Source organism: Psammomys obesus, unplaced genomic scaffold, assembly GCF_907164565.1.
Source record: "Psammomys obesus unplaced genomic scaffold, mPsaObe1.curated_primary_1811, whole genome shotgun sequence".
Taxonomy (NCBI): domain Eukaryota; kingdom Metazoa; phylum Chordata; class Mammalia; order Rodentia; family Muridae; genus Psammomys; species Psammomys obesus.
In genome coordinates this window covers 25,249,917-25,275,599 of record NW_026595981.1, presented here as the reverse complement: position 1 = coordinate 25,275,599, position 25,683 = coordinate 25,249,917, and the positions used below count along the sequence as shown (strand labels likewise).

General features: G+C 48.2%; 1 protein-coding gene and 2 non-coding genes across 4 annotated transcripts in view; all 3 read right to left on the bottom strand.

Annotated features, from left to right (window-relative positions):
* Rdm1 (RAD52 motif containing 1) overlaps nucleotides 1–332 on the bottom strand; it is a 6,043-nt gene extending 5,711 nt beyond the window's left edge. The window contains exon 1 of one of the 2 annotated variants that reach the window (XM_055619720.1): nucleotides 39–332. In XM_055619720.1, coding sequence (XP_055475695.1) covers nucleotides 39–134 — 96 coding nt within the window. In that variant the 5' untranslated portion in view covers nucleotides 135–332. The remainder of the gene's footprint in view (nucleotides 1–38) is intronic. The other variant, XM_055619721.1, reaches the window with a different exon arrangement.
* Nucleotides 333–453: 121 nt separating this feature from the next.
* Nucleotides 454–644, bottom strand: LOC129686587 (U2 spliceosomal RNA). The gene has a single exon (XR_008721643.1). It is a non-coding gene; the product is annotated as a U2 spliceosomal RNA (small nuclear RNA).
* An 18,554-nt stretch (nucleotides 645–19,198) lies between these two features.
* LOC129686588 (U2 spliceosomal RNA) lies at nucleotides 19,199–19,389 on the bottom strand. The gene has a single exon (XR_008721644.1). It is a non-coding gene; the product is annotated as a U2 spliceosomal RNA (small nuclear RNA).
* Nucleotides 19,390–25,683: the final 6,294 nt, after the last annotated feature.

The window sequence follows — 25,683 nt, the reverse complement described above, 5'->3', positions numbered from 1 at the left end:
CCCCCCCAACCCCCCCCATCCTCCGCGCGGCCTCTCACACTTAAGGCCTCGGCTGGGGGACCGGCGCTCAGCTCCCACACCAACAAAACTTTGTCACTCTGGGTGGGGACTACAAAGGAGATCACCTCCGCCATGGCAAGGCCGCACGTGCGCCTGCGCGAGGAACTACCGCGCACTTCAAATCGTCTGCACGCAGAGGGCGGGGCCGGAGGGGGGAGGGGGAGGAGCCCGAGCTCCACGAGAAGGAGTTTCTCTACGTGTAGCCTTGGCTGTCCTGGACACCAGTGGCTTTACCGCGCCAGAGGGACGAAGGAGAAAAGGAGGCGGGCTATAGACCAGGCAGGCCTCGAACCCACGGCGACCTGCCTACCGTTCACAAAACCAAGTGTAAGTGACGAATACAGAACAAGAAAACTAATAACTTTCTTATTTTCGAACCGCTTTATTCCCCGGAGGGGGTGCACCGTTCCCGGAAGTACTGCAATACCAGGTCGATGCGTGGAGTGGACGGAGCAAGCTCCTATTCCAACCCCCAGCTCCAAAAATCCATTTAATATATTGTCCTCGGATAGAGGACGTATCAGATATTAAACTGATAAGAACAGATACTACACTTGATCTTAGCCAAAAGGCCGAGAAGCGATACCTGCCGCTCCCCGCCCGCCCGCGCCAGGGACGGACGCACCCACCTTCACATCACGGTCACACTCGCTCACGCGTCCACACGCGCGCGCCCGACACCGACTCTGCCGTCCTCTCGCGTCCAACACTGTTATCCCCAAAAAAAGCCTGTGGGATCCAACAGAGGTCGAGAATTTCTCCTCCCAGAGTGGCTCTTCTCGCTCCCAGAGTTCCCGAGAGCGTCCTCATTTGCATGCCCCGCCCAAGCGCGCCGGAAGCTGGAGCCTGAACTGTCTCCGACGCCTCTGGGTAGGCTGGCCGGCGCGCTGAAGTCTCCCTGGGGTTTTGCCAGGCTCTCCCCCTCTCCATACCCGCGCAGTCTTTCCAAGAAGTGGCCACACCGACCACAAGCGGCCCGCTCTTTCTCCCTTCCCCGCTCACACCTTCCTCTCTAACGTTGCGTACCTGGTTCTGAGAGCTTTGTTGTTAGGCGGTCAGATCAACAACGGGTTGGGGTGGGCTTTGACAGCTGAGTACAATTCCCGAGAACGCGCACTCTGCCCAGCTCCAAGGATAGAAGGATCCTTGAGGAAAGGGGCCTTTCGATTTCAAGCTTATTTGAGCCATGTATCTCTGGGGTGTGTGTGTGTGTGTGTGTGTGTGTGTGCGCGCGCGCGCCATATATCTCTGGGGTGTGTGTGTGTGTGTTTGTGTGTGTGTGTTGGGCAGGGGAGACTCAGGTTCAAATCCCAAGCATCCACATGGAGCTCACAGCCATCTGTAACCTCAGTTCCAGGGGAGCCTCACGTGGCGTACGCAGGAAAAACATTCATATACATAAGTAAATCTATTTTTTTTTTTTTTTAGACAAAAGAAGTAAATAAAATTTACAAGGCTCAGGACGTAAATAGTAAATAAAAGCTTTCTAAACCTACAGAATTCACAAGGCCCTTCCCCCAACTCAGGTGAGCAGTAATAATTACTGGGCAGAGGAGCCTCTCCCCACTAGCCCAGCTGCCTGTGAGTCAAAGAACTCCAAGAATGCAGGTGCTATGAGCATAGGCTTTTGGCTATGCAGCAGCTGCCTTTGAGTCTCCCATGGTTTTTTGTTGTTTTGGTTTTTTTGTTTTTCAAGACAGGATTTGTCTGTGTATCCTTGGCTCAGGCCTTGAACTCACAGAGATTCACCTTCCTCTCTTGAGTGCTGAGATTACAGGCATGTGCCAACGCACCCACACTTTTATAAGCAACTACCTACGTTCCTCTAAGTAACCCCAATAACTCATTGATTCACCAAGCTAGACTTGGGTAGATTCATTTAAGTGTGTTGTCAATGCCGGTTTTAGGGTGAAAGAGAGCTTTGTTCACATCTCCCCCAGACAATGTCGCTCCCTTAATAGCCAAGCCATCCCTCCAGCCCAGAGAGGAATCTGTGAACCAGGAGACTAGGTCCAGGACCTAAATGGGCCAGCCCCTAAAGAAGGTGAAAGACTAAGGGAAGTATGGGGAACTAGATGGTCAGGCAAGACCTCGTTGAAACGCTCAGAGTGGCCCCAGGGTGGACAGGTGTATGTGGGGGTGGTTGATCCCATTCTCCTAAGAAGGGTGACCAGGCTTGGATCCTAGGGGTAGCAGTGTAGTGGGTAAGAGGTAACCAGATTCAGGGTTCTTGGATAGCAGAGTTGTTCAAACTTGCCTTTATGGGGGCTCCAGGGGATGTGGGTTCTAGAGACAGACAAGTAGGAGTACTTCCAAGAGTTCTGGTCAAAGCTGCTGAAGGACAAATTTGCAGAGAGGTTTGGGTTCTGAGATCAGCTTCAGAGTCACGAGCTACAGATGGGTGTCAGACAGCCAAGGTCAAAGGACAGCTAAACAGTGGCAGGCACCAGGCTGCACAAGTGGGGACACTTTTTTCCTGTTAGTGGCAGCAGGGATTGGAGCCAAGGCCTTGCACATTCTAGGCAAGTGCTCTACCAGGGTGCAGTTTTCTCTGTGTGGCCTTGGCAGTCCCAGAACTAAGTCTGTAGACCAGGCTGGCCTTGAACTCACAAAGAGCAAGATGACTGGCTGAATGCCAAAGCAGCTTCAGGATGGTACCTTCCATCATCTTAAAGGCAAGACACACAATAAGACCCACTTGAAAGTACATGAAACCAAGCTGGGCCTGGTCTACCAGCCTGGCCATAAAAAGCTCCAAGACAACAACTACAAAAGACCTTGTCTCAAAAACAAAAAGTGAAACAGTCACAATGGCACCCTTTAGCTGTGTCACTCAAAAAAATCAAGTCCTCTTTCTAGATGGTGAACAGAAAGATAAAAAGACCATTTTCTTACTGTTTTCCACACCCAAAAAAATATAGATGAGGTGGCACACCCGTAATCCCAGCACTCCGGCAGAGGCAGGTGGATTGCTGTGAATTTTGAGGCCAGCTGGGTCTACCGAGTGAGTTTCAGGACAGCCAAGGCTACGCAGAGAAATGTATCTGAGACCTGGAATCAGGACTTGCATGTTTGGTTCCAGGTTTACAGCCCCGCCGTGTGCTTCTGTGGTTTGGGAAGATGGCTCTGAGTTCATGTGGGCTTTACAGTCCACTCTGCTTTTATTTTGGTTTTTCAAGACAGGGTTTCTCTGCGTAATCCTGGTTCTCCTGGAATTTGATTGGTAGCTCAGGTTAACCTGCCTCTGCCTCCCGAGTGCTAGGATTAAAGGTGTGCACCATGACCACCACCCTGTTTTGTTTTGTTTTGTTTTGTTTTCGAGACAGGGTATCTCTGTGTAGCCTTGGCTGTCTTGGACTCTTGGACTCACTTTGTAGACCAGGCTGGCCTCGAACTCACAGTGATCTTCCTGCCTCTGCCTCCCAGAGTGCTGTGGGACGTTGATTGCAGGAGGGTGGTAGGGGACCGGCACCGCCAGGGGGCGTGTGGAGGATGTTCCTATCAGATACGTATTACCTCTCAGCGACTATATACTATCTTTTTATTACATCGGTGTTTGACTCCATGTATGTCTGTGTGAAGCTGTTGGATGCCCTGGTTCAGAAGTTAGTCATCAGCTGCCATGTGGTTGCTGGGAATTGAACCCCGGTCCTCTGGCAGAGCAGTCAGCGCCCTTAACCGCAGAGCCATCTATCCAACCCCATCAAGGACCATATTTTAAGAGGCAAAACATGTCTTTTCTTACCAGTTTACTATCTGATGGGCCTCTTATCCCAGGAAGGCAGCTTACGTGGCTTTTCGGAACAACTTTTTGCCTAACTTTTTCCTGCTGGGCTCAGGGCTGAAGTGCCTTCTGGGATGCTCATGCCCCGCCCTTCTCCAGGAGGGGTGTGGCCAGCACAGCGGAACAGGCTTCCAGGTGCTAGAGGGCAGGCCATGGCACGTGTGTGGTCAGACCACAAGTTTTTCCTCCCACGATGTGAGTCCCAGGGATCGAACTCAGGTCGTTAAGCTTAGCGGCAGGCATTTTCACTGGCTGAGCCATCTCACTGGTCCCATACAGGCACCTCTTCAATGCACACGAGAGACAGTGATTTCTGAGTTCTAACAAGTACTCCCCGCCCCCCACTTTATAGCATAGTGTTGTGAAGACTTTCCTCCTGCTGCTTTTCTACCCAATTCCCCTCCCTCACCTGCCTTTTCTCAAAACACTGGTCGGCCTCTGGTGTGTGTGCAACTAAAAGTAGAAACACGGATCCAGGTATTAGACACAATTACGCGTGCATGGTTTCTTTATTGTTTTCATCCTGAAGGGTGAGATCTCACACCTAGGACAGCAGGTGCCTGGCCTTGAATCCGCTTGCTGAATGAATGAGTGAATGTCAATCGACTCCACGTGCACGATGCAGACAGCTCTCCCTGCTGCAACTCCCCAGGGTTTGCCGCCCGCTGACCACCGACTGTTTGCGGGCTCTCTTCTACTTTCTAGTCTGGAGAACCAGAGAAGGGCGTGTCCTGGGGATTTGTCACTCCACCCACCCAACAGCCAGCTCTGGACTCTGTCGTGCGTGCCTAAAGCCATTTGGGAGTGTCACAACAGCGCATCCAATTTGGACAGAACTCGAGGCAGACAGTTTTGAGGTTGCGCAGGGCTGGAGGAGACGGAGGAGCGCCCGCGTGACCTGAAGCGGTGCGGAGTTCTGCACAGAGGCCTGCAGAGAGCAGTCTTGGGAAATTCCATCTTACATTTTCTCTTTCTTGTCCTGCTAGCGCCTCCCTTTGCCTCTAGTTGTCCATGAGTCTATATTTTAAGAAGCAAACCAAACCGGTGTGGATTTTCCACCAGTGTGATCGGCTGGAGCACGCCCGACAAAGCCAGAACTCGAGTTTCAGGATTTGGCCGAGTGATTCATGTATTCCAGAGTCCCCGAGTGTCCGGGAGGGGGGGGTGCCCTGGGGGCATCAGGTGGAGTAGGCTGGGAATGCCAGGCTCTTGATGAACCAGAGACAGGTCCCAAGACAGCCGGCATTTTAGGTGACAGTCCTCAACCCTCGAAGATAACATGCCACTGTTTGCTTCCCAGAGGCCAAGGGCATTGGGCAAATGAAAAGATATTTTATAACCACATCTGAGAACCCCGTATTTGAAAATAAAAAGAATTGTACGTCACCCCAGCCACTTTCCCTGCATCCTTGTAAAATGTCATCCCTGTTGGAAAGAGGTCTTGGGAGCTTCCGGGCCACAGTTTTCTCTTGTGCCATTAAGAGGCCTGTACCCATCCCTCTGTGTTTTTTCCGCATCCTCTATCTGTCTCAACAATAGCCACCTTATCCAGGGAAAAGCCCTTCCAGAAAACAGAAGAGGAAATATGAGCTGCCCTTTCCTTGGCCTTTCCAGTCAGAGCACCAAGTCTCAGGCTTATTTGACTCTCCTCCATTTCTGGATGCTTTACAGCCACTCAAGGCCTCTGTTCATCCTCTGCCTTTTCTCTGCATTCTCAGCCTGGGCTGTATGACAAAACTGTACATATCTCAGCAGTCAATCAAGCCTTAAGGCTGAAGGGGCCACAGAATCACTGAAGAAGAGGGGGTCTGCCCCCCAGGCTCCTCCATATGTCACAGGGGTCTTCCCAGCTTACCTCACCTATGTGCTGTTCACTGCCCCCCCGAATTCACTGTGTCGTAGATCAGCAGCAGCAACAGTTTTCCTGGGTGCTGCGAGCCACCCTAGCAAGTGGGTGGCCATCTCTTTCCAAATATTTGTCATTTAAATTTGGGACCTAAATGGATAGGGAATGCCTTGCCATTCCCAAGGCATGGCAGTTTTCTCCTCATTTCATCAGTTTCTGCATCCAGCAAATGTTCTGGAAATGTAGAGCTTATTTTTGTAGCCTGAATTGTTTTGTCTTTATTATTATTATTTTGTTTTTCTTTTTTATTATTATTATTATTTTGTTTTTCAAGACAGGGTTTCTCTGTGTAATAGCCCTGGCTGTCCTGGACTCACGTTGTAGACCAGGCTGGCCTTGAATCACAGTGATCTGCCTGCCCTCTGCCTCCCTGAGTGCTGGGATCACAAACATGTGCCGCTGTGACGGGCTTATAGCCCACGTTATTGGATGTGAATTAGAAGAGGACTCTCTGCATTATTTTGCAGAGTAGCCAGGGTTTGTCTACATCTTGTACATTAGAGGAAACAAAAAAGCATTCTAATGAATGGTGACAGCGTTAACATCACATCTTCCAAATTTTCCTCTAGAGGAAATGGTGGTATGTGATTTGGGGCACTCAAACATCATCACTAAAATCAAGTCACTCATTGATGAAGCCTGAAGAGCTAAGACCATCTTTTTTTTTTCTTCTTTCTTTCATTCTCTCTCTTTCTTTCTTTTCTTCTCTCTCTCCTCTCTCTTTTTCTTTTTTTTTTTTTTTTTTTTTTTTTGAGAGAGGGTTTCTTTGTGTCCCTGGCTGTGTTGGACTCACTTTGTAGACCAGGCTGGCCTCCAACTCACAGCTATCCACCTGCCTCAGGTTCCCTGAACGCTGGGATTAAAGGCGTGTGTCACCACGCCCGGCGACCATCTTTTTCGTGGGTATTCCCTTTCCGAGTCAGTAGTGAGCTCAGTGCTGCTGTTCTCCTCCTGAGCCCGTAACACCTCCGTGGATGCTCCTGGGTCCCTATAGACACCTCGTTAACTGTCAACAAAAAGGAGAATGATTTGGGTAAGAGGAGACTAGCCACCCTTCCACAGTTCACAGCCATACACCCCCTCAAATAAATGAGGGGCCAGCAATTTTGGTGTACCATTACTGGGGGAAAGTTTTAAACCCCAAGTTTAAACCTGTGAGATGGCAGCAACATGGAGAGACCACCATTCGCCAACTAGCTGCCTACTCAGAACCTGGAAATGTGCACACAGGAGTCTCCTGAGCGCAGCCCACTGCCCCATCCTTCTAGGGCTGGAAGAGAAATGGCTGCCCGAATCTGCAGATTTGTCTGACTGGAAGAGGACCTTCTCACACCCACAGTCCTGCCTCCGGAAGAGTGGACAGAGCCCCCTCCACAGGGAGGCCAGGGCGGGGCCAGGCTTCTGAGGGATCACAGAGAGACACCTCCTCTCTCACTCAGCAGGACACGGACACCTTCCACCAGTGCCTTCCTGTGTAGCCCTTGCTCCTGGGGAAGCTCTGACCCAACAGAAAGCTCTCCACAGAAAAACATACCATACCCTCCCTGTTTCTCCCTTAAGTGTTGGCAGGGATCTTTGGTATAGGTGAAGACCTGTTTAGCTGGTTTATCCCTACGTGGACTCGATCAACAGAGCAATAGCGGCTTCCAGACAATCGTTACTTGAAATCCTGAAGTGCCGAAGGTCAGGGGCTGGAGAGAGGGCTCAACAGTTACGAGAGCTTGCTGTTGTGGCAGAGGACCGTATTTGGTTCCCAGCACCCACAGTGTGGCTCACAGCGTCTGTAACTCAGTTCTGGGGCATCGGAGGCTCTCTTCTGATCTCCTCTAGCACGGGCTGGACTTGGTGCACACATAGATGTGCAGACAGGACTCAGACACGTAAAATAAAGTAAATCTAAAAAGCCTTTTACAAAGTGCACAAGCTCAGAGCCATTCTGTTCTCACTTCATTCCTTATGCCAGCTTCAATGAGAATCATGCAAAGCTTCTGAGAGCCAGGCGTGCCCTTGTGTCCATAGGTTCCTTTCCCAAGAGAATTAAGATTTAAAAAAAATTTTTTTTGAGACATGATTTCTTTGTGTAGCCCTGGCTGTCCTGGAGCTCCCTTTGTAGAGCAGGCTGGCCTCAAACTCACAGAGATCCAACTGCCTCTGCTTTCCCGAGTGCTGGGATTACAGGTGTGCGCCACCGCACCTGGCTTCAGTCCCCATTCCTTACTTTCTAATAATTATGTTCATATATTTTTTTTCCTGCCAATTCAAAGTTCCTTTTAAAAAAAGAATCATCTATTTCTTTAAAGTGTCAATAATGACTAATAATGTACACACTTCTGGACCTGTGTATAAAGGATTAAGATTAACTTTGCAGAACCTGTGAAATGGCTCAGTGGGTACAGGCACTTGCCCCACAAGGCAGACAGTTCAAGCCCAAGGACCCACCTGGTAGAAACCAGCCCCTGCAAGTGTCTCTAACCTCCACATATGCACCTGGCATGGACATACATATTCACACATATGCACATACAAACACACGCACTAAATTCAGTATTTTTAAACATCTTGACTTGACCCTTGCCAGAAAAGAACACAGTCTTGTCTTCTCTCTGGACAGACAGAAAGACTATGAAGGAGGCTAGATGTGGCTAGCGTGGGGGAGAGAGGCAGAGACAGGTGGATCTCAGGGTATTTGAGGCCAGCCTGATCTGCATAACAAGCCCCAGGGCAGCCAGGATTCGAAGCAAAATAAAAACCAAACCAAACAACACTAAAATCTTGTGGGGGTGTTCCCTTCTTGGCCAGGAGACTTGAGATTCATACTGTGAAGTGTTAGGGACACATCTGGTCTGTGACAGAGTGAGGTTGGAGAATCATGAATTTGAAGCCAGCCTTGCCTACATGGTGAGACCTTCTCTTAACAAACAAGAGGTTGGAGAAGCGTCCAGTAACAACACACTGGCTGTTCTTACAGAAAGCCTGAGTTCCTAGCCCTCATGTCAGATGGTTCACAACCACATGTAACAGCAGTTCTGGGCCGTCAAATTCCCTCTGCAGACACTGCGCTGAAATGCACACAACCCACATAAACACTCTACACACCATATGAGGTGGTACATGTTTTTTTTTTTTCGAGACAGGGTTTCTCTGTGGAGCCTTGGCTGTCCTGGAATTGGCTTTCTCTCTCCTCTCTCTTTTTTTCTTTTTTTTTTTTTTTGAGAGAGGGTTTCTTTGTGTCCCCGGCTGTGTTGGACTCACTTTGTAGACCAGGCTGGCCTTGAACTCACAGAGAACCACCTGCTTCTGCCTCCTGGAGTGCTGGGATTACAGGCCTGCTCCACTGAGCCCAGCTGGTACATACTTTAAGTTCCAGCAATCAGGAGGCTGAAGCAAGAGGATCTCTCTGAGCCTGAGACTAACTTAGTCTGCATATCAAATTCCAGACCAGCTAGGGCTGCACAGCGAGGACTCCATCTCAAAACAAACAGGGCTGGAGAGATGGCTCAACAGTTAAGAGCTTTGGCTGTGTTTCCAAGTTGGCTGTGTCTCGATCCAGAGAATGCAACACCTTCTCCTGGCTTCCTCAGGCATTGAATGGACATAGTGCATAGACATCCATGCAAGCAAAACACCCACACAAACACAGAACCAAAACTCTTTCAATGAGGCCATGGAGCACACAACACAAGAGACACAACAAGAGGTGCTGACTCGTCAAAGTGGAAGGAGAAAACAAGAGCACCACAGCCTCCATCCTTGTCCAACACTTCTGCTGGGAAGAAGTTTTCCTCTGACCTCCACCCACGCATCTTCAAATACAGATGGTCATGTTTAAACACAGATACCACATACACATGCAATGATATGTTTTAATCTTTCAATGTTCCCATAAGTCACTTTGTGACTTTTCAGATTCCTAGCATTCACAGTCAAGTTCATTCGTGATACATCCTTCTCTGCCTCCTGAGCCAGTTTTGTGCTGGTAGACTGGCCTACCAAATCCTCACCGTCCGGCAGCTATGCCCTAACCTAGGTTGTACTCCCTTGGTTTTCCTCCGCTTATTTATCAATTCTGGAGCAGCTGGAGCAAGCACAGGTGGGAGCGTTGCTTGACTAGCATGTGTGAGGCCTGTTCAGTCCCCAGACTGCATAAAGTGGGTGTAGTGGGACATGCCTATAATCTCAGCGCACAGGAGGCTGGGGCAACGGGCCCACGAGCTCATCCTTGGTGACATCGCAAGTTTGAGGTCAACTGGACTACATGAGACCCTGTCTCAAAGGAACACTATACACACTTGTTGGGGCTCCTTGAGGCTCTCCCTAGCCCCCACCCCTCATCGAGTGTGGAGAAGGACAGCACCACAGCCTGCATCCTCGTCCAACACTTCACTAGACGTCATTTCTTACATGATCTAGCATTTTTAAGTTCTCAAGGCAATGTCACAAAGCCTCGGCTCTCACAGTTCTTAGCCCGGAGTATTGCACAAAACAGATGCAATGCATGGAAAGCTAAGGACAGAGATTTGGTTCTGGGGCCACGAGATGGCTCACCTGCTAAAGGCGCTTGCCACAGAGCATCATGAGCTGAATTCGATGCCCAGGAAACACACGATGAAGCCAGTCTGCTCCAGGAAGTTATCCTCTGACTTGCACATGCTCACTGCAGCACACATGATACACAAATAAAAAGACAATGAGAACTTTAAGAGATGAGTTTGGGGCTGGGGAGATGGCTCAGAGGTTAAGAGCACCGGCTGCTCTTCCAGAGGTCCTAAGTTCAATTCCCAGTAACCACATGGTGGCTCACAACCATCTATAAAGACATATGGTGCTCTCTTTTGGTGTAAGAACATATGTATACATATTAAATAAATCTCAAAAAGAAAAAAAAGAGATGAGTTTGGAACATAACAGGGATTGGATTCTAGTTAACACTCATATATGTTTGAGGTACTGAGAAGCATTACATGTTTTCACTCTTCTATGCTTCATAGCAATCCTGTGAAGCGGCAGCTCTCATCATCTCCATTTTACAGGCGAGGGAGTTCAGTCACAGCTAAATAATTGCTCCAGGGCTGCTTAATCTCTTCCCTTCCACCCTCCGTGTGTGTGTGTGTGTGTGTGTCTACCTATGTGGCCAGGTGTCTGAACACATGCATGTGAAGACAGAGGTCAATGTCAGGGTCATCCTCTTTTGTTTTCTTATCTTTGAGACAGGGTCTCCTGTTGGTATAATGTTCTTGTGGAATGTGTACACCTTACCCTTGTTCATTCAAATACCGATTTCTACCCCAACTCTGTGGTTTCAATCCGGACATTGCGTTGTGATACTTGTTCTAAGCATCACCTGTCTCATCTTTGTGCAAACATGCCAAAATAAAACAACCAGCCACAATGTTGAACAATGGAAAGGAAGCAGGATAAGAGGGAGGAGCCAGAGGACAGGAAGGTGTGGGAAGGAGAGGAGGAGAAGAAGAGCAGGAGAGAGCTGGGAGAGAGCCGAGAGAGAGGTCTTGGAACGAAGTGGAGAATGAACCGGACCTAAGATTTCACAAAAAGCAAGTATAAGGGGTGAATCTAAGTGTTAGGAAACTATGAGGGCTTGGAGGTTTAGGATGGAGTAAGTATTGCCCAGCATTGTTTTCTAGGTTAATAAATCCCAGTCTCTGTGTGGTGATTTGGGTATATCATTGTTTAGGACTAACAGCAGCATTACTAAAAGATAATTAATAGTACATTTTAACAGCAACTTACAACAGTCTCCCGTTGAACCTACATTTGGTGGCTGCCCAGCCCCAGGGTTCTATTTATTCCTGCCCCCCCCAGTGCTGGGGTTACAGGGATGTGTTGTGTCAATCAGCTTTTATATGGATGCTGGGAGTCCTGACTCCGGTCCTCATGTTTGCATGACAAACACTACCTATCCACAAACCCATCTCCCCAGATCCCCAGAATCAACTCTGACCTCTTCACTAACGAGATGAGTTAAAAGACGAGGACAAGGAGATGCTGACAAGCAAAGGTAAGAGCAGGGCATCCAGCCTCTAGGCTGGCAAGGTCTGGAAGACACAGGGAGGCCTTGAGGAAAAGGCTGGTACGTCTGGCAAGATGCAGATCACAAGTGAAATACCTACAAAATGGTGAAGCATCCATTGCAGGTCTGGCGCTGTGGCACAGGCCCCTCCACACAAGCCCTGCGCCGGCCCGAGACCGCAAAATAGTGTCTCGTCTTGGCGCTGCAGAACAGTGCTGGAGTTCATGATGGCATCTTCTTTCCTTTGCACAATCGAATCTTTTCTGCAGTAGAATTTATCCCCCCCCCCCAAGGTTGAGCTGTGACTTCAGTTAGGTTTGGTAAGCGTGCCTGAACTCGGTCAGGAGGTGAAAGCGTCACTTCAGGGCGTTTTAGAGGCACAGCTATCCTCTTAGGGACTTCAGGACACGCAGCCTCCGTCGTCGGTGACGCTGCAGTTCGTGACACAGGCTGGCTCCTGGCCTGATGTTGCATGTCATCTCGTAAAACCCCGGAGCTTGAGCTGTATGCTCCTTGTGTGGGCTGTGCAGGCTCAGTGAGGGCAGACTCCGGAGGGCTGGACAGAGTTCAGCCTCCACACTGAGTCTTGCAGTCGAAGTTCCAGGTCAAAAGGGTGAACTGTGACTTTCGTGAGATATGGATGCCCAGCCTAGACATGGTTTGAGTGTGGAAATGACACCCAATAGGGCTAGACCTTCTCTTCAAGGAGAAGGTCTAGCCCTATTCAGGACTGCAGGATTTTCAGTCTCTCTATGGCAGGCTCTGAAGTCATGGTGTGCGCTGGTTTGAGCTTCAAATGTGACACTGGATCATGTGGGAATGTGAGCTTGACCTGGGATTGATATTGGAAATGTTACTTCCTAATCTGCTGGAGGTTGACCTACAGCCTCAGGTGGCTCTGGAGGCTGTCTGGGTCAGAGAAAGCTCTGCCCTCCTTAGAGCACTGAAGACTAAGCTAGGCTGGCTTGCTTAGAAACGGTTCCGCCTTTGTTTCTCAGCCGGTGCTTCGGGCTGTGATGGGGACGTTTTCTGAGCCAGATATGGCTCTGCCTCCCTGGTGGGCTCTCACAGCAGACGTGGGGCTTTCTGGTGAGTTGAGGAAGGGCCTGCTGCTTTGCTGGTGATGTAGAGTCTGGGCCGGGGCCTCTTGCAGGGCTGGAGAAGATTCATTTTCAGAGAATCCTGGCGGCTGGCTGGGCAGGGATGTCCGAGTGGGTGGAGTGGGGACAATAGGGCCTCCTGCCGGGATGGAGCAGGTCCGACTTCTGCCACACACCCTGGGGATCGTGTGAGCTCCAGGCCCAGGTGCTTAGCTGTGGTTTTAGGAAACTTTCAGCACCGGCTTCCGAATATCCCAGTCAGACGTCAGACCTTGAACACGACGTAGGTAATCTGTCAGTGGAGGAACAGGAGTTAGCCTCTGCAGAGGATGCTGCAGCTCAGTCTGGGATCTTGTGGTGGAAGATCAACAGCTGCAGGGGCAGAAGAGGCAGAGCTGAGCTCCTCCCCTGCTGGCTTGGAGAAGGTTCCCCAGGAGCTCTTCCGGTTGGGCTGGGACCCTTGGGTCAACTGCAGCACGCTGATGCTTCGCACAGGGTGTTGGCTGCAAAAGTGTAACCTGCTGCTTGTCTTCCAAGGGTTCAAGCATCTCAGATGACACTGGGGACCGAGACAGGGAGGGCTACCTCTGCAGTTAAAAGTCTCAGTCTCACTAACCGGCTCTCGAGGTTGAAACGTGACACTGTGTGATAATGGGAGCTGGACTTGATCACGTCCACGGGTTGGCGGAGGCTGAGATAAGTGCTTCATCAGGAGCTCTGCAGGCTAGGCTTTGGCCTCCTGCTGGGCTGGAGGAACATCAGCCTGCGGGGGGGGGGGGGGGATCTGAGTTCTTGGCTGTGGCCTCAGGTGGATAGGTTCTGGAGATCCAGCTGAGGCCTCCAGATGTACTAGCAACAGAGAGGCTTTTGAGCAGAGCTGAGCCATCATGCTGGGTCCCACAAGGTCCTACACCATTAACTGGAACTGTACTTGGTTGAGCTGTAGGCTTGGGGTGTCCTGGAGAAGTTGTTACCTCTGCATTGGCTTCTAATGTTCCTCTACACTGCACATCTGAAGGTTTCATAGTCACTTTGGACAGGCTTGAATGCTGACCTTGACAGTGACCTTGATGGGAAATGTCACTTCAAGATGCTCTGATGTTGGAAGGCACCTTCTGTTTGAGGTTGCGGCTCTCTGATAGCTCTCCCCTCCCTGCCCTATAGAATAATTACGGGATTGTGTTCCCATCCATAGATAGGAGTTCGGTTTAATGCAAATCAAGCATCCCTTAAAGCCCTTAGTTTTAACCCCTCACCCACTCTGCAAAGGGTACATAGCCTTTATTCTTTGGAATAAAAGTTGAGCTAGCTCCTGACGTGGTTCTCGGAGTGCTTGCTGGCCTTTTTAGCCTTGCACCTCAGCTTGTGCCCCTCCTGACTTCATGGGCTGGTGGGAGACAGCCCCCAGGCGGGAGGAAAGCCACACTCTGGGCTGTGAGCTGTTTTATCCTGGTGGGTTGGAGAAGGTTTAAATTCTTCCGTAAACTCAGGCTTGAGCTGGAACCTCCAGCTAGCAAGCCAGGTTATCTTTCCCTGGGAAACCCAGAGGGCTGGGCTGGTTGTTCCTGCTCAGAGAGAAGGTTCCATGCCCTTGGCATACACTGTGGGTTACACTGGAGACTCCTGCTGGACCAGATTAGATTCACCATCCTTGGTAGGCTCTGGTAAACATCCACAGGCCTCACTGGAATGGGAAAGTTAGAATGGTGAGCCTCATTCTTACCTGCTCAGACTGTCACTTCACAAATTAGTGGAGTGTCAACTGCCTTTTCATAGAAGCTTGGAGTGGCTTTTGGCTTAAGTGGAGCCTTGACTTCCTCAGGGGTCTTTTTACACTTAGCTGACACTTTGAGCTAACTTTCCGGAACTAATTCTGCCTCCTCAGGAGACTCAGCTGTTCCTGCTTACTGGGAAATGGTTTAAGTCTTCAAGGACCTTCTTGCCTGCCTCTGATGCCTTCCACCATCTCCTTAGAAGACTCAGAAGGCTGAGGTGGCTGTGATGAAGCTGATTAGAAGGCTCAGCTTCCACAAGAGAACCTGGAGATTGAGCCCAGAATCCCTTTGGATTCTAGGAGATTCTGTCTCCTTGGGAGTTATAGGGCAGAATGTAACAGTGAATTTGATCTTGACCCAAAGGCTTCTGAAGTCTTACTGTATTTTCAGCTTCACTCTCCACAGAAGTTTCTGGAACTTGAACTGCAGACTCTTTGCTGGACTTCCTCTGGGCTTTTCAGGATCAGCTGTCGCTCCTAGCTCACTTCAAGCAGTTTCCAGGTCTTCAAGGAGCACTCTAGCGTGATTTAAGACCTTGTAGTGAGTTGGGGGAAAAGTTGTGCTTCCACAGAGACCCCAGTAGCTGAAGCCGAAGCCACAACTCTGGCTGAGAAGGTTTCTTAACGGGTAAGAAATTGCTCCCTTCTATTGGAACTGTACCTGAGACACAGCCGCTCCTCCACCTTTCCCATCCAACCACAGAAAGCTAAGTAGGGCACCCTTCTCCTGCACCGCGCCTGCGTATATTGCTTCGATCGCGGCCCAAAGTGCAAGCGCATCTAATTTGGTTTCGTTTGCACGAAACGAAATTCGTTTGCAAATCTATATCCGTTTCTGATAGTGAGAGGGACATATGTCCAGGACTTTCAACCTGGGCTTTCTGGAGGACAGTGGGGTGGTGGCTCTGCAGACGGTCTTAGCTGGTGCCCCTCCTCACTCCTCGGTGGCGGTTGGTCGATGGTGGCGGTTACCAGCAGCTTTGGTCTAGCCAGCTCCAAGGGAGAGCACGTTTAGTGGGCGGGGCTCTCTCTTTCTCCTCTTTTCCCTTCTCCCTCCCACTTGTCTCTCTTCATTCTCTCTTTTGTGTATATAGTCTCACTATGTAGTGAGACCTGGAACTTACTATGTAGACCGTTTTGGCCTCAGAGATCTGCCTGCATCTAAAGACGTGCACCGCCACGTCTGCTCCTGGACGCCTCTCTTGGTTTTACCTTTCTTTTCTTTTCTTTTCTTTCTTTCTTTCTTTCTTTCTTTCTTTCTTTCTTTCTTTCTTTCTTTCTTTCTTTCTTTCTTTCTTTCTTTTTCCTTTCTTTCTTTCTTTCTTTCTTTCTCTTTTGCTTTCTTTCTCTTTCTTTTCTTTCTCTTTCTTTTCTTTCTTTCTTCTTTCTTTTTCTTTCTCTCTCTTTCTCTTTCTTCCTTCCTTCCTTCCTTTCTTCTTCTTCCTTCCTTTCTTTTTTCTCTCTTTTCTTTTTTTTTCTTCTTTCTGTGTAGCCTTGGCTGTCTCAGACTCACTTTGTAGACCAGGCTAGCTTTAAACTCACAGCGATCCACTTGCCTCTGCCTCCCCAAGTACTGGGATTAAAGGCGTACACATCCATATCTTTTTAAAGGCCTTTCACATCATTTAAAAAAAAAATTATCTTGAGGGGAGAAGGAGGGAACAGGGTAGCCCAAGGCTGTCTAAACTTTCTGTGTAGCCAAGGACAACCTTACGTTCCTGGATCTTCCTGCAACCCCAATCCCGCCCATGACACAACACCCTATTTCATGGGATGCTGGGGACTGAACTGAACCCAGGGCTTCCTGCATACCAGGCACACACTACCAAATGAGCTATACCACTGCCCCTCTGAAACGTAGTATTATTTTTTTTTTTATTACAAATCACACAGCGGAAATTATGAATTCTACTATCCAAGCAACTGAGATGATTATTAACAATCGTTTGCTCTCTGGTGTGAACACTGATGATGAAAGCAGCCAAGGAAACTGAAGAGAAAGCATGGAGTGATGAACAGCAAAGACATTTCAGTCCTTGCATCCAGTAGCTCCTGCTCAAGACTATGAGCCAAGGAGCATTGTGAGGAGAACAGACTGATTCACTTCCCCCCAGCTTATCAGCGCGATAAGCTAGGGGACACAACACACATCTCTATGAATTTTACAGACAACTAAAACTACTGGATGCTAAGTTCCATTAACAAGATTTTTTTGTTTGTTTTTTTCAAGACCAGGTTTCTCTGTATAGCCTTGACTATCTTGGACTCACTTTGTAGCCCAGGCTGGCCTCGAACTTACAGAGATCTGCCTGCCTCAGCCTCCCAGAGTGTTGGGATTACAGGCGTGTGCCATTGTGCCTGGCTCTTAAGATTTTTTAAACCAGGCTCTGTGCAGCAGGCCTGTGATGCCAGCACTAGGGGAAGCAGAGGCAGGAAGATCTCTGTAAGTTTGAGGCCAGCCTGGTCTACAAAGTGAGTCCAGGAAAACCTGGTGTGTATAGGGAAGACATCTAGGACTACATAGAGGGACCCTATTTCAAACCATCCTAACCCTCCTCCCCCCAGAAAAGAAAAAACCCAAAGGGACCTAGAGCAAGAAGGGGTATGACATAATTCTGAATTACCTTCTACCAGAAAGTAAATGTTCAAGATATGGGCTGGGAATGTTGAAGAGACACAAGAAGCAGCTCAAAGGGCACTCAAGGGCCAAGTCTGCAACAGTGTTTTTCTTTATGGCTTTATTGAGATACGATGTACAATATATAATTAATATTTCATACAACTAACTCACTTAACGTATAAAGTCCAGACTGGGCATAGTGGCACACACCAGTAATCCCAGCACTTGAGAAGCAGAGGCAGGAGGATCACCACAAGTTCAAAGGAAGCCCGGGCCACACACTGAGGCCCTGTCTCAATTAATGAAAATAAATTTGAAAATAAAGTATAAAATCCAATAGGTATTAGTGTGTTCACAGAGTTCTGCAATTAGGACCATAATCTATTTTAAAACTATTTTACTCTTTTGGTTTTCTGAGACAGAATTTCTCTGTGAGAACTCACCCTGTACACGAGGCTGACCTCGAACTCAGAGATCCTCCTGCCTGTCTCCTGAGTGCTGACACTGAAGGTATGGGCCACCGTTGCCCAGCACCACTTAACTTTTATGAGGTATTCTGGCCAAGGTTGGGCAGCCTGGGTCTCATCATAAGGAAATGAAGCCAAACAGAGGGGATCATCTATGCAATGACTGGGTTGTGAGCACATGGGGCTGGTCTTATCACATGGTTATATTTCCCCTTAAAGCAGGCTCAAGGACAAAGGCCAGGTGTACACACACACACACACACACACACACACACACACACACACGATGGCTTATCTGGTGGTCTTGGTCCCTGCCTGGTTTGGTTCTGTCTTTGCCCACGCAGCGTGCGCTCCCAACATTATTTGGTTGGTCTCTCTACCCCACTCTAGTATTTAAGCTGGAATATAGAGGACCCAGATAAACTAAGGTTTTTAGGTAAATGGTTAATAGCTAGTTAGCACATTGATATATGTCATGCAGCCCTCCTGACTTTGACTCAGGATGTTTCCCAAAGATTGGCTTCTTAGAAAGGGAAGCTGGAAGGTCTGGTTTGGCCCTTTGGGTCTCTAAGGGTGCTCTTGGGGTGACAGTGGTCCCAGTACGTGGCCTATCCAGCTTCCAAGCCTACCTCTCTGGTCCTAGCTCCCAGCCAGCCCAGGGCCTACTGGGAGGATCTACAGGACAAGGTGGTTTGTGGCAGAAGCCTCCTCTTCCTCACCAAGCACTCTCTGGCCCCATCTGCCTAATGGTTCTCCTTCCTCTTGAGAAGGCACGCGTTCTTGGCCACCCCAGCCTTCTGGAACCCTGGTTCTGTGATGTCATCACTCTCCTGGAAATGTGCTGGTTTGAACTGTGCAAACTGTCCAAGCTTTAGGTAGAAATGGCAGATGGGCCTGGAAGGCAAAGGTGTCCAGCATAAGCATGACCTGGATGGGGTTCTGCTCGCCACTGACCTCTTTGAGGGTAACTGAGGCACGCTCCTTTGCTTCAGGGGTGTCTGTGATCCCGCGGATATTCTGGAACGCTCCAGAAGCAACCCTTTCTTTCTGAGATGCCCCAATATTGTGTTTCAGTAAATGTCCCTTCTTCCTTCTGCCGAAAGTGGAAGTTTTCAAAAGGAAACTCTGAAGTCAAAAAGCTCTTGATATGGGTCCTGTGAAAGAGGACCCATTCACTTACGCGAGTATTACACACTAGTGTCCTATGGCAAACGACAGCCGGTCTAAGAAAAAAGCTAAGAAAAAAAAAGTCTAAGAAAAAAGGTCGACCGTGTGCAGTGGAAAGAGAGTAGGATCAGTAAGTAAAAGAAAATAATTCGGGATAGAATAACACAGGCAGCAGAGCAAGACACAGGACTAAGCAGCTATACGACCCAACAAGCAGGATAGCAACAATAAACTAAATTGACTACAAACTGAAAAAAAAGCTCTATTTTAGACTGGTATCATGAGTTCCCCGAGGGGGTGCACCGTTCCCGGAGGTACTGCAATACCAGGTCGACGCGCGGAGTGGACGGAGCAAGCTCCTATTCCAACTCCCAGCTCCAAAAATCCATTTAATATATTGTCCTCGGATAGAGGACGTATCAGATATTAAACTGATAAGAACAGATACTACACTTGATCTTAGCCAAAAGGGCGAGAAGCGATACCGTACACAGTCCTCAGAGCCGATGCCGTCCTCTTAGCCTCCCGCTTGCACTTGTGGTGAGCGTCCTCGAGATTCTGTCTCCCTCCTGTGCCCCTCATCGCTCTCGTGATCAGTACTGGACTCTGGTACAAATTTCTTCAGCCGCTCTGCTCCCAGGAGAAACTTCCGGTGCGTGTGGGACCCTCGCGTCTCTCCCCCCGCAGAAGCACGCTCTCCGAAAAATTTGCATGCTCCGCCCAGTCGAGGAGGGGCGTGGCCGCCGCGAGCCGACTCCACCCAGGAGGAGCCTCCCTGCCGGAGACGCTGGAAACTTCCTCTCTTGCTGCGGCTGAAGGCCAGAGCAGAAGATTCGATGGGCCTCTTGGAGGCCAGCCTTCCAGCCTTTCTCGAAGACAACATGCTTGACACACAAAACACACAAGAAAAGCCCAGACTTTATGACACTTAGTTAATTAAGTAGTTAATTAATTTATAGGCAGGATTTCTCAACATAGCCCTGCCTGGCTTCAAACCTGGGATTCTCCTGCCCCTTGACTTTCCAGACGCTGGAATTATAGGGATGTGCTCATATCCTTTCCTGCGCCAAGCCTCATTAGCCCCTAAGACCTTTCACCTCTGCATGGCCCCAGTTCTGCCTTGCAGGAAGCCCCAGTACCAGACCTTGAATCCTAATTCTGAGTCCCAACACCCACAAGGCAGCTCACAACCATCTGTAACTCCATTTCCAAGGAGATCCACTGCCTTCTGGTTTTCATGGGCACTGTGCCCATGGAAACTGTACATGCACACAGACATACATACAGGCAAACCAACCATAAACATAAAATAAATTAAAAAAATTAAAGGACAGAGACCTATTTCTCCTTTTCATTCCCAAGAACACCAGTTTTCATTTGGGAGGCCTTTATTCAAGCTCTGGCTGTGCCATTGTGTCCTGGAGACCAGGTATCTGAGAGCCTTGAAGAGGTTCAAGGAAGTAGTTTTTAAGCCCCACCTCTACTGAATTGCTGTGTACTCTTGGCTGAACCATTTTTGTTTTTTTAGGTTTCTTCTCACGCAAACCTCGGAGGCCAGACTATGGGGTCTAGGATTGTTCCAGTGCTCTGCCCTCTGCAAGCGTCCAGTTTCTAACCTCACTCCTAGCATGGATGCAGGAGGAGCTGTCCTTGGTTCTGAACCCTAGAGTGTTGCCCGCCTGGGCTAAAAATTTGTTCTCAGCAGATCCTAGCTGTTCTTGACATGCTTAGAGACTGCTGGGCTCAGGACAACACAGAAGGCTCAGAAACTGGGCGCGGCGCGGAAGGTGGCTCAGTGGATAAAGCACTTAACATGCAAGCAGGAGGACTGAAGTTCAAATCCCCAAACACCTGCATCTGTTTGTCTAAGTCTCTGGCCCTGAGGAGACCCTTTGTCCTATTTCCTCCTCCTTTCCCACAGTGCTTAAGACCAGCCTGTAGTCACCTATATCACCCAAATATCAACAAGAGGTTTTAGGAAAAATGCATTATTGTCTTAAAAATGTATTCTGTAAGCCAGAAAGAGGGCACCAGATTACAGTATAGATGTAACCACCATGTGGTTGCTGGGAATTGAACTCAGCAATTGAACTCTTAACCTCTGAGCCATCTCTCCAGCCCCCTTTAAAAATGTATTCTTTCAAAGATTTTTAAAAAATATTATTTATGCAGCATTCTGCCTTCATGTGTGCCTGTGTACCAGAAGAAGGCACCAGATCTCACTATAAATGGTTATAAGCCACCATGTGGTTGCTGGGAATTGAACTCTGCACCTTTGGCAGAAGAACCAGTGTTCTTAACCTCTGAGCCGTCTCTCCAGCCCTCTTTCAAAGGTTTTTAAAAAAAGATTTACTATTTCTATATCAGCTTTATCTTTTTTCTTTTTTGGTGGGGGGGTCTCTATGTGTAGCTCTGACTGACTCTGTAGAGCAGGCTGGTCTCAAACTCAGAGATCTGCCCGCCTCTGCCTTCCAAGCGCTGGCATTAAAGGTGTGCGCCACCACTGCCTGGCTACTGTTGTTTTTTAAAGTCTCTTGCTGGTCTTGAAAGGATTAAACTAACTTTGTAACCTACATGTCTTCTAAAGCCTATAGTTTTGAGTTTTAGGTCCAGGTTAAGCTAAAGCCTCTTAGTACCTTTCCAGAGAATGGAGAAATGTGACCCTATCTGTAAGGACAAATAAAAAAAAAAAAATCGAGTAAGCAATGACCTTCACTCAGCAAAAAGAATGACCAGACCCTTGTCTTCGAGATAGTGTTTCTTAGCAACCAACCCAGATGGCCTCAATCCTTCTTCTGTGGCCAAAAGCCCACAGCCCTGATCTTCAAGGATGAGCTAACCACCCCCACCTTTAATTGCAGCTGCATCCACACTTGGCAGGACTTGCCAAGCTTGAACACCTAAGACTAAGCAATTAACTTACTTTATAGCTTCCTCATCCAATCCTAAATTGCCAAGACTGAAACTTCAAAATTCCCACGCTTTGTTTTTTAAAAACCCAAGGCCTTTGTCTCCCAGTGCCACTCTTTGCTGACCAGCAGGGGTGACCCCATTGCGCAATCATTAAAATAAACCTCTTGCAATTTTGCAGCCATGAGATCTAGTCTCCTGAGTTCTCTTCATCGCTTCTAAAAATTAGGCTCATGCTAGGCCTAATAGTCTGGAACTCACCAAGTAGGCTAGGCTTGCTGGCCACTGAGCCTAAACAATCCACCTGTCTCCACAGCACTGAGATTACAAACATGCACAGCCACACCAAGGTGATGAGGGTCTGAATTCAGGTCCCCATTCTTGCATATCAAACATTTTGCTGAGTCATCTTCCCAGCCCCCTCATAGCTGAATTAAAAAAAAAAAAAAACAAATCAAAATAAGCTATACAGGACGTAAAGAAGCCTCCAGAATCTTGTAATTTTCTTGTGTGTTTTGTAATTTTCTGTGAGTTGCATGAGCCTTCTTTTTCCCTGAAGAGATGATGCTTCTTCAATCTGGAGGAAAGAGCTACACAACAGAGGATTTTTGTATTTGTTTCTCTGAAGAAGCCAACAGGCTCCATTTTCTCCTTTCACTCTTGCAGACAGAGAGGCTGGAAGCCCAGGTTTCCTGTCAAGAGCCACTAGGGAAGGTGGGTGGCTTGTGTTGGGTCTAGAGGTTGTGCAAATAATAAGGACAGGACCGCCAAAGTCAAATTAAACCAGGAAGCAACTTTATTCACTGCATGGAGTGCTTCTAGCTGGCTAGGGACACAGCCAGACACAGTTGCTTTTTTTTTTTTCTTTAAGATTTATTTATATGTAGACAATGTTCTGTCTGCACATACACCTTCACGCCAGAAGAGGGCACCAGATCTCATTATAGATGGTTGCCGTAAATAAAAAATTAAGTGTTGGGCTGTACAAGGTTTATTATTAGCCCTAAGATTATCGTGGTGGTATTATTTAACCCACTATCACAAAGAATAAGATACAGGCACCAGTTAGATTTATAATGGCCTTATTTACATCTGGTCTACCTTCCATACATAAACCCCTTGGTACTTGCTTATATATTCTTCATCTGGGCCTTTTCAGGCCATCATTGGAGTCTTTTCTCCCAGCTCATGTGGTTTTTTTTCTCCATGCTAACCCATTGTGGTGTCCTCCTTCCTCCTCTCTTCCCATTTGTTTGTGTGCCCCATGATTCTATCTTCTCTAAGCCCAGGGAACCTTAGCCATGCCTACCCCATTCTGCCCTGCCCAGGTTTAGGCACAGGCCATTTAATTAGTCAATCAGGTAGGTTTACACAGTACGGATAGTTGTACCCAGATCTTGAGAGCTAGCAACATGCATCAGACCAACAACGGTTGTGAGCCACCATGGGAATTGAACTCAGGACCTCTGGAAGAGCAGCCAGTGCTCTTAACCTCTGAGCCATCTCTCTAGCCTCCACCACAGCTGCTTTTTAAAGGAGCTCCTTTAAAAAAAAACAAAAACAAAAACAAAAACAAAACAAAACAAAACAAAAACTATGAACAGATATTAGGATACAATTAGGAAAGAAGTTAGTTATTTTTTAAATTTATGGGCCTGTCCTTGAGTACCAAGCCTGTTCAGGATGTTGGCACAAGTGATAGCGTGGAGAGGGCACTTGGGAAGGGAAGTGGGTCAGCTCAAGACTCAGCTTCTGTGGTAGCTGAGCAATGAGATGGAAAGTGGGTCACCTCAAGGCTATTCCAACAATGCAGCAGGTTTTTTACCTTTATGGGCTAATGCAGGTTTTTTTGGGGCAGGGGGCTCCCAGCAGAATGGAGGCATCAGAATGGGGGCAGCATGGAAATGCTCTAGGCCCTTCAGGGATGCACTGTGATGGTACCCGATTTCACCCACTTTACATCCCAGGATGCATGATGTAGTTTATGCCAGGAGAAAGCACCATTCATTTATACAAGAGCATCAGTCTTGGGTTTTCTTCCTCCTTCCTCTTAGGTTCATAAGATAATGCAGTTTCTCACAGTCCACGCACGTTGGCTTAGACACCATACAATAGTGTAATAATAAAAATCTGCATTTACTGAAGCTTGTGCTTGATATTGATACTCTGTGTGTGTGTGTGTGTGTGTGTGTGTGTGTGTGTGTGTGTGAGGGCAACATATGTTGTACACAGCCATGTGAAGGCCAGAGATTGCCATCAGTTGTCTTCCTCAGTTGCTCTCTACTTCACTGGCTGAGGTACAGTGCCTGAGCCTAGCCGCCCCTCCCCCCCAACCATCTACTTTAGTTAGCCAGCTCTTTCATTTTATTGAAAATATTTTTTTGAGCCAGGTGCACACCTATCCTCCTAGCACTCTGGGAGGCAGACGCAGGTGGATCTCTGTGAGTCCGAGGCCAACCTGATCTACAAAGTGAGTCCAGGACAGCCAGGACTACACAGAGAAACTCTGTCTCGAAAACTCAAAACCAAACCAAACAAGCACTGGGGCTCAGAAATTTAGGAACATTTCCCCGAATTCAGGCGGCCAGACGCACTGTCCCGTCTCCTTTATCTTACGATTCTCATTTTAGATGTCTGTTCTTCCAAGTCAGTGGTGCGGGGGCCGAGGAGATAAAGACGAAAGTGAGAGATGAGAAAGTGCAAAAAAATAACTCATTTCCTGTTTTGTCCTTTAAGGAAGAGAGATGGAGGAGCCTCTCCCTTCCTCTTCCTGTTTTCCATACAAATGTTGTGGCTTCTTTTTGAGGCGTCTCTCACCCTGTAGCTGGTCTGTAACTCTATAGCTTAGGCTGGCTTAGGGTTTGTAGCGTTCCTCTTGCCTTAGCTCCTCAAATTCTGGGATTATACACATGAGCCATCATGCCCCTCTCTTTTAGAGTCAGTTTCTACAAAGATAAACATGATGTAAAGATGAACGTCCAAGATTGGGTTTAGTGCCACAGACTTTTAATTCAACTACTTGGGAGGCTGAGGCACGAGGGTCTCAAGTTCAAGGCCACTCTGGCAGCTTATCCTAAAACCTAAGGTAAGAACTTATCCTAAACCTAAGGTAGAAAAGAGCACCAAGAATACAGACTTGCCTGCTAGTCAAGTTACAACTTGACTAGCAGGCAAAGCATCAGTGACACGTCACATTTCCCTCTATTATATCCTCTCTCTCTCTCGCTCTCTCTCTCTTTTTGAGACAGTTTCACTCTGTAGATCAGGCTGGCCTTGAACTCAGAGATCTGCTTCCCAAGTGCTGGGATTCTGAGTGCTGAGAGAAGGAAATGTCACCCTTTTACTGAAAGGAAAAGATCCAGCAAGACAAAGCATCCCTCCTTTCACACATCTGAGCTGGAACAGCTCTTCCCTCTCTTCATAGCTTAGTGTCCCACTTTGAAGGTGGGATATGCTTTGGATATAAACATGTTTTTGTTTTAATCCCAGGTGTGGGATGTGGGACTAATCCTGACAGTCCACAACAGCAAACTATTTTCCTCGAGCAGGCTCTGAGAGGGGCTCTTTGCCAGCTGCAGATAGTTTCAATCTGAGGACTCTGGAGAGAGAATAAATGCCAGGGCCCAGAGAGTGGAGAGCTCTGAGAAAGAAGAAGGCTGCTGCAGCTCCTATTGCTATTAATGCAGTGAGACAAGAAGTTGGAGGTATCTGAAACAAGGACTCGCTCCAATGAACCCCACGACCCTAACCAGCAGGAAGCAACTTACAGAACTGTGCCCCCTCTCCTACTAACCCTTTCTCCTACCTAGTTTTGGAAGGGATTGGGGTGTTGGAAGGGATTGGGATGTTGGAAGGAATTGGGGTGTT